This window comes from Platichthys flesus, chromosome 19 (assembly GCF_949316205.1).
Source record: "Platichthys flesus chromosome 19, fPlaFle2.1, whole genome shotgun sequence".
NCBI classification, from domain to species: Eukaryota; Metazoa; Chordata; class Actinopteri; order Pleuronectiformes; family Pleuronectidae; genus Platichthys; species Platichthys flesus.
In genome coordinates, this window is record NC_084963.1 from 13,862,159 (window position 1) to 13,871,635 (window position 9,477).

The following is a 9,477-nucleotide window of genomic DNA, read 5'->3' on the forward strand; positions in this document are numbered from 1 at the left end:
ACACACACACACGCACACAAACACACGCACACAGAAACACCCACATACACAGTGCACCATGCAAGGCTGGGAGGCAGGCCTCCATTCAGCAGCTGCACTGTACTTTGAAGATCGGTCCTTGTGGCTTTCCGTAGGGACCGCAGTGCGGACAGAGCCACGCCCACCAGCCGGTGTGGGGATGAGAGCTGGATGCAGGATGATAATGATGGTGATGATGATGATGATGATGATGGAGAGACGTTCCCACAGAATTGACGGGGACTTTATTTATGACTATTCATAATGTTTACAGTCTCAAAACATAGAGCGGATTGAACCCGCTTTAGTCGGGAGAAACAAAATGTCTTCCACGACATCACGGACCCTATAACCTCATTGTCTGTCGCTGACAATGGATCGACATGCGGGATTCCTCGGTGAAACAAAAGCCGGACGCACCCGGTCAAAGGCTGCGTGGCAGAGATGCTGCGGGAGAAAAACGCCTCCAGAGAAATAAGAGACGATGCGTAAATGACGCATAGTCCGTGGATAAATGCTGAATCACTGCTGTCAGGTTATTCATAGGACCTGGACCACGTGTGTTGATGACAACAATTGGACCCAAAGTGGTATTTATATATAAATAAAAAACAACGACAATGAGATAAACCGCTCATAAACAAAGTGAGTGGGTGGAGGGGATGGGAAGGGACCTGTGGGCGGAAAGATGTGGCGAGAGGGGCAACAGCTGATGGGGATGATACTGGGAGGGGCAGTCCCGTTATGGTGTACATCTCTTATAGTTATATTTATCCATTACATACCAGCGCTTCTGATATATTAATATGCTTGATCTGCTTAAAAATATCGTGCGTAAAGTTCAGCTCGAGGTGCATCCACAGCCTACATGGGTTCTAAAGCTTCACCAGGAACTACCGAGATAAACATCTTTGTTCAAACTTGCATTGAAGATGTGAAGTTCGGCTCTCGGCGGCCTACACCCACCTCCCGCAGTCCCATCTCACCTTTCTCGATGTCCGCAATGGCACACTTGAGGTGATCCTCCCCCACGATCTCCCCGATCACCACCAGCAGGTAGAATTTGCCGTCGTTGAAGTGCGGCGAGGAGCCGGCGGATGTCGGGGACGTCCCGGTGGTGCTCTGACCGCCTAAGGTCTCCATCTCTGCGGGTTGAACCAGCGTGGCCATCCTCTCCTCTCTTCACCTCTCCTTCTATGTGTCTGTCTCCAGATGCGCACAGGCAGGTTCCCAGCAGCAGCCTCCTCCCTTTATTCTAAGTAGAGCGCCGGGGAGCTCTCTCCAGACATACAAGTGGAGCCCTGATAGGAGTGGCACTAGCTTTTTATACCAGCAGACATTGTGTCATCTTCGGTAACCGGGGAGAGAAGAGGGCGCCGGCTTTTTTTTTTTTTCGCAAACTCACTCCGCAGCTGATGTCATCCGCAACGAACCAGACGCCTCCGGAAGTCACTGAGATTAGATGCTCGGTGCTGAACATATTCATCAGGTTGCTACAAATGCAAATAGAATAACAATGTAGGTTTAATGGGTTTAATTTGAAGGTTGTTTTCTAGATCATTTCTGTTGAGGGTGTCAATTGGTCCATTGTTAAATCAAACATGCTATACTGAAAAGCTCCGAACTGGATTTGAACCTTAGAACTCACATTTCTCTTTCTCTGTCAGGGTTTAAGAGGATTAAAGCTGTTGGGGAGCAGACTTCCATAGATTAACTTTGCATGCAACATTTGGACTTCTAAATTAATACCTCTGTTATTAAAGGGAGAATCTGCTTTTACAGAATTAAAATGGTGTTCTTATCAGTAGCGGTTCAAATGTATTACAGCAAATAGAGCCCTTTAATGAATGAGCCCACTAAAGACTATAAATGAAGATGGAGGACACAACTGTTCCACAAAAGTGAAGCCAAAGCTTCCCGATCGCCACCTGGTGGCAGGGCTGCAGTACATTTCATAAATCCCGCCTCCTGCATGTTAGTTGATGAGACATGAGCCAAACTCAAAAGTCCAATTAGACATCAAATATCTAAAAGATGGTTTTAGTCATTTTAGGTTTAGTTCTTAGCAAGACGGACTCGCGATTGGTCGAGCATGTGTACTGACAGGACCCGGCCACTGTGGCTCCATCCCTTGATTTCTACTGCACAGATTGTTGGGCCCAAAACCCGTAGATTGCAGCATTTGTATCAGGAATACTTTGATGTTTTCATTTCTAGATAGTGGGAGGAAGTGGAGACGTTTCGTCCATCTTCATGTAGAGTCTATGAAGACCACAGGTCGAGGTTTATAAAATTCTGAATAGTTAAATAGTCAGATGACCTCATATGTCCCATTTTAAACCGTTCATGTTTTTTACCTCCACGATATTCCACAACCATATCTCCATCTTTATTTTTGTAATCATGACAAAGTTAAGCAACTTATTTTAATTAAAACAATCAAAAATTCACTCTTTTTCCTAAATGTAACTTTTTTTGGGGCCTAAACTTAATTAACTCCTGTGCAGTCAGCCATTCAGTTATATTGGCAATTATCACAAGCTAACGCAGTGGATATATACAAGCATTGTCCACACACAATGCTTTATCAATTTACCCATTTACACATACAATTTTTGATATTAACCTAACCGCCTACTCTTCAGATGTAAACTTAAACATGACAGTCTGATCACAGCCTCCATCTTTGATCAGACTGGTTCCTCACAGTCGAACTGGGAGTTTTGAGAGATTTACTAGAAAACAAAAATCTCTTTGATTGTGCAAAGCCTCCATATGAAAGCAAAAAATCTGATCAGAGTGGGATGTTAAAGATCGGCAACCGCAAATGAATAGCAAATGAAAGAAATGGAGATCACAGCATCACAGGCTGTCATATTTTACCAGAGAGGAAAACAGTGCGTATGGAGAATGTAGATGTTAAGTATAGCTGGCAGTGAATTGAGAGTCATCCTGTGTTATGATATGAACATTAAAGATGCCCAGTTTTCCCAGGAGAATTATTTAGCAGCTGAGATTTTGGGCTCTGTGAGAGCAGACAGACTTCAGAGCCGCAGCCAAGAACAAACATCACAGATCTGAGAGGATGCACAGATACAAAATGTGCGCACACACACACACACGCACACACACACACACACATATTCAAACCTTGATCATCGTGCTGGTGTTCCCCGATGTGATGCTGTCACTGCAGGTGTGTTGCTGACTTTAAAAACCAGGCCATCAGGAACAGGAGTCCACTCAGCAGCTCCTCAATGTGAATATTTCAGGGCCTTTGAGGCCTGGTGAGCTGGGATTGGTCATATTCTCCTACGGCCATTGGAGGTCATATCAAACATTCATCATACACTGCTGGGAAAGACACAAGACATTAAAAATACAACAGGCAGCAACCAAATGTCTCCGAGACACAGACATGGGTGAGATGGACGCGTGTGTGTGTAGTTTTTGGGGAAGAGGATTGACTGAAAGGACTGCCAGGACTTTCTTGCACATATCTCAGTATGTGACAGTTTGAAGACAGGCCGTTCAAAAAGGAACATGGACGGATTTTAATAATTCAAAACTCTTAAACCCTTATGGGATCAAATCCTGTGATGCCTCAGGTCACAAACAACAAAGAAGCGGTGCACTGACTGTGACTGTAAACCAAGCGATCTATTCAGTGCAGGAACAAAACCTTTTTCAATATCCAAATATAAATGTTCAACCCATCTATATACTACATATAGCTTTCACATGATTGTTTATGTGTCTGTTTGTCCTTTAAATATGTAATAATCTTGCAGCTTTTCTCCTGCTGTGTCAGAATTATATATTCTCTTATATTGTCTATATCTATCATTGTCAGATCTCCCCAAATCTTGGTTGTACATTGTAATCTGATTTATCATTTGACAACTAAATTGAAAGGGTAGGACGGTCACTCTTGCTTCACCTGAGGACAGTTGCTAAAATCATTTCTAACAGTTAGAGATTATGAGAAAGTAATCCATGCTTTTATTTCCTCTCTCTGTTACTCCAGCCGGTAGTCAATATCTCGCCTCCTGTGCTTCAAAATAGACAAGCTCAGGGTAATCTTATCCCAATAGTTTCACAACTGATTTTGAGACATTGCCTTTATAACATTTAGGTCTTTGTCAAAGTCAAGGACATGGCGACATTGTTAAATTATTCATTTCTCTATGAGCAGGAGTGCAGCCTGACATCCTGGGGGCAGGGGTCTCCTGGTTGTTCCCACCCTTTGCTTTGTCACTAATTGTGCTCTTCAGTCCAGCCCCCTCACTTAAAATGTCTCCCTTCATATAACATTTTATTACTGTTTTATTCTTTATGTTCTTCCTTTAAAATGAAAGGGTAAACAAAAAAAAAGTATTTCTGTGATTTGTTCGCATGGAGACAGTCATCTGCCCTGAATTGGAATGAGGCTATAATTAAGACATTATTGCCATGGTGTTGCTCAGGAGAGAGTGGGTTGGTAAAACAACGATTGGCACTTCATATGTGCAATAATTGCATTATATTCATTTTTTGCTGTGAATCAATGTACATATTTAACATAGCAAGTGTAATATATTTAATCGAGACAATTAATTGATGACAGCCAGGATGCACAATACCAAGGCCAAGCAGGGACACAGCCAACAGGCACCATGTGTAGTTCACCTTGAGGAAAGTCTGTTTTTTGTGAGAGATATCTGTTTGACTTATAATTGTTAATTAAACCTGGTAAAAAATATTAGTATTTGTTTTTTAGTGAAGGAAATGAAGGCAGTAGACCACTAATTGTGACCTACCACATCTCAGAGGGAAATTCGCTTTCTTCTCCACTGCTACAGTCGAGATTAGGATTTCAGATGTAAAATATACAAGTTATAGATTATACTACCCAACCGTGTTTTGAGTAGTTATTGTGTGTGAATGTATGAATGGCATTGGGATCGAACTGGTTCACCAGCCAGGCCTTTGTGCATACATACATCTGCTACTCTATTAGGACAAAGCCATTCAGCCTGGGTTAATTCGGAACCCCCCGATTGCCTGTTGGTGTGAATGTGAGCATGAATGGTTGATGTGATTCGCTGGCAACCTGTCCAGTGTGCACCCTGCCTGGGATTGGCTGCAGCACTCAATGACCCTCAGAGGATAAGCGCTGGAGATAAGGGATGGATGCTCACATGTCAGTGCATCACTTCTAATAATAAAACATAACACATCATGATATAATCCTGACAGAGGCGTTTCGCATCATGTGTACTTTTACATTTGACAAAGTGTATTTTGCTGAAGAGATAAAACTCACTTTAGTAACGGGATCTTACCACTGACATGGACTCCTCCATCACGTCTGTGTCCCTCTTTGTAACAGCTAGTCCTTTCCCTTTTGTGGTACCCATGGTTTATAATCTGAAAACACATGCACACAGATGCCATTACTGCAAAATTCATTGGAAAACGCTCAAATCTAAAATAGGATAAGAAACTGAAATAAAAACTGGTCTTCTTCACTTATGAATGACAAAGAAACAAGCAGATCATTTATTATTATCTCCATCACTGAAGGGTCTATCACCCTTGACCCTGTCTGGTATCTCTGTAGGATTTCTCTGGGCTAGTCAGCCCCCTGCTGAACTGACAACACCAATGTGTCACCCCAGTGTGAGAGCGTGTGGGTGTGTATGTCTGAACACACAATTGACTGACAGAAACAGGGAAGCAGAGGGGAACTGATTCAGAGAGTTTCATCAATCAAAGGTCATATAAGCGCACTGGGAGTTACATACTCTCCTTCCCCATGTGTAGAATGCTGTTTATGTGTATGGCATACACATAAACAGCTATCAGTATATCACAACTTTAATATACCTTTCTTTGCGTCTTAGAGATTATTCCGTCCTGTATTGAATCGACAGCGTTGAATTATTTATTATATTATATATTCCGGTCCCCAGCTGATGTCTCCCAGTTAGTTTGGTGTTTTCTGTTAAGGCCAGTATGAGGTTGACATTTGTGATTTTGAGTGAAATGAATCAACATTTAAGCGACATTAGCTTTTACCTTAAACCACCACTGGGCCTTTCATAGACTGTATATAAAGATGGACATCATGACTGCTGCTCAAAAGTGAGGCCAGAGTGTCTAAATTTCCCCCTGGTGGCCGGCTGCAACACAAGTCATAAACCCTGCCTCCTTTATGTTTATGGATGGGACATGGACCTAGCATAAAAGTCAAAGTATACTTAGAGGTTCAGTGTGTAAGATTTAGTGATATCTAGTGGTGAAGCTGCATGTCATGATAAAAACTCCAAAGGTGTTTAGTTTGTCTAGATTGGACTAGTGGAAAAACATGGCTGTCTCCGTAGACAGGACTCACTCTCTGTATAAATATAAAGTATTCCAATAAAGAGACAATTGTAGGATAAGAAAACAGCATTAGTAAATTGAGATGATTAGAAATTAGTGAAAGCATTACTTGGATTATTTTATATTCAATTTCTGCCAATAGATCCCTTTTACCCGAATCTAACTGACTCACGATTGGTCGAGGTCATGTGTCAGCAGGACCTCACTACCGTAGCTCAACCCTCACTTTAACACACTCCTAAGGTCGAAGATGGCAGCGTTTGTATCCACAAACTTTTGGCTTCATTTTTGAATAGTGGGAGGAAATATACAGTCCTCCCATCCTATACTCTCATCCTCCCATCCTCACAGAGCCTTTACTCATTCTGTCGAGTCATAGTTTTTAATAGATAATAGCATTTGCGGTAAAATGTACAGGTTGAGGTCGCTGACTTTAAACTTTAGAACAGCTTGTCAGCATATTGACATATATCCTTCTGTCTATCTAATCTACTTTTAGATTCAGTAGCACATATCCGATACTCAATCTTTTCTCCAACCCTTTCATATACAAAGCCAACCATATTTTTTTAAAGCTGCACTCACAGATGGGGAGAGTGAGGAGTAAACACACTCCCTCCATGACCCACTAATCTGAACCGTGCAAAGTGATCTCCTGCTGAGACACAAAGCAAAGGTGTTATTGGCTGCTGCCAGGTTGGATTGCTTTCTGGTTACAATCCCAGGAGCCATTAGCTCTGGTCTTGACCAACACCCAGATGTCACAGAGGTTTCACAACTAAGATTAACAACCCAAGATTCCAAAAAAGTGGTGCAACATTCTCTGAGGACTCAGCAAAAAAACCTAAGAGTAATGTTTTATAACGTCACCTGCTTTTAATATATAGTTTAGTTTAGTCCATGAGGCAGCCGTTTATTCTAGAGAGTACAGGAGTGGCTTTGCTGTGCTTGGACTGATAGCGCCCTCTTGTGGTAATCCTTATTACAAAGGATCCCACTCTTCTAGTGGGCCAACAGTAACTCCAAATGATTTCAAGTGCAGTGTTTTTTTCCACATTAGAGGAATATTCATATTTTCAGAATAAACATAATACATTCTGGATTATACTATAAATGTCCTCTTTACTTTAGCACATATTGAATATTTCTGGGCCCATTCTTGTATTAGTTTAAATTAGAAAGATATTAAGCTAATTTCAAGCAGTGGTGAGCATGTTTAGTCATTAGAAACTCATTTTTTTATTTGTGATAAAGTTCGTATGGGTAAACTAGTATCTATGGAGCTCTCAAATGCGTGATAACTGACAAAGATCCTGATGACTATACTTTGGGTGAGTGAGCTGCTCCATTGTTATTCACTCTTCTTCCTGCTGCCTCCTTCACAGATACAAAAGTATCCTGTTATACATTGAGAACATTTCACAAGATCAACAAATTCACCCTAAATAAATCACAACATCTACTTTCCACTCTGATTCCCTGTGATCTGAACATGTATTCACACGCAGAGAAGAGATTTGGGCAATGACCTCTCCATAAATTACAGAAAGCACAGAGTACAGAGTACAGAGTACAAACTGTGAGGTCTTGTTTTTCCTCTGTTGCTTTCATAATCTGCCAACTCCAAGTCAGCTATTTACTCTCAGTAGCAATTTAAGGGAATAATACCTGCACAGTCAGCTTTGTAATTAAAATACAGCCAGAGAGTGGAGCTGTGGTACCACGAGGTGGAGACACGGCACCTGCAGGAGGAAAGGAAATTACTGTATCCTGCTCTCGGGTGTGGGTATCCACAATACCCACACACTGTGGTATTTAAAGTGACTGTTTGTGTGCCAAATTCCTGGTAATTGCCACAGGGCCACGTGCCTGTTAAGGCCACAAGTGTGTGTCAGACACAGTCAGAAGCTGAGAGGAGCAAGTAAATAAAGTGACGTAGGTCCGCATAATATATTTTGAATAATTATTGAATGAATGTTAATTTTGGATTAAAAAAGTGATACAATACTATTATCATGTTCAGTGCCAGATATTGAATTACAGAATTAATATTAATAGTGATTAATTAATAAGATAATCACCTGTGGAGGTTCTACTAGAACTATAGCTTGTTGGGACATAAATATTGTGAATAAAACATGTCCAACATAAACTTTCTCCCTGTCTGCTGATTATTGTTGTTCCTAAAACCACTGGAAGTGCCACCGTCCATTACCGCACAGGGATGGGGCATTAAACTGTGGTGCATTGTGGGATAGACAACTCAGTTGTACATTTCACAAGTGGTTTTACAAAAAGTGCATATGGAATGCAGACACATGTGCTGTGTGTTGGATTTTTTCAGATGTAAGAGACACCTGTAATGCCGGGTCGTGGTTGATGTACCTAAGTGATCTAGATCACAAGTATGGGAGAACAATGGAGACAAAGGACCCCTGGGCACACACATACACAAGTTTGTGCAGCTATCCTTACAAAGACATTGCATTGACATCCATTCCTCCTTAAAGCTTGACCATGACCAATTCATGCATAGCCTTAACTTCACCTCAATTCACATCTTAGCTCCATCCTTAATCAGCGCTTAGAAATGACGGCCCCATGAAGTCTTCTAGTGACATGACATAGTCCGTGTTTCTGGCTGAAGTTACATATGTAACATACATATATTAGAGTAGCTTTGATCATATTATCCAAAAAAAAGTATATTTCTTCAAATGTGGAACTATTTTATCCTCAAAGGAAAAGGTTGAGATAACATTTGGGTCGGAGTCAGTTCATGGATTTAGCGCTGATGATTAAGTTTTGGCTGAAGGACGTGGGGGAATTAACATACTTGTGTGTGTGGACTTGAAAATACACATTCGCTCTGCCTTTCAGTGCCAAGCGTTTCCATTTCAACGAGGGCATTAAGACAACACTGGGTTGCATTAAGTTCACTGTCACCATTTAGTGGAAATACTTGGCACCTGCAGCACAATAACACGCATGGCGAGCGCCCTTCCCGACATCCTGCAGTGTGCGGAGCGGTGGACAGAGCCAACTTTGCTTAGTGATCTAAGTAAACCGAACGAAAACACTGTGACAACAATC

General features: G+C 41.6%; 1 protein-coding gene across 1 annotated transcript in view; it reads right to left on the reverse strand.

Moving 5' to 3' along the window:
• map1b (microtubule-associated protein 1B) overlaps positions 1 to 1,364 on the reverse strand; it is a 19,821-nt gene extending 18,457 nt beyond the window's left edge. The window contains exon 1 of the mRNA XM_062413363.1: positions 1,005 to 1,364. Coding sequence (XP_062269347.1) covers positions 1,005 to 1,188 — 184 coding nt within the window. The 5' untranslated portion in view covers positions 1,189 to 1,364. The remainder of the gene's footprint in view (positions 1 to 1,004) is intronic.
• Between the last annotated feature and the right edge of the window lie 8,113 nt (positions 1,365 to 9,477).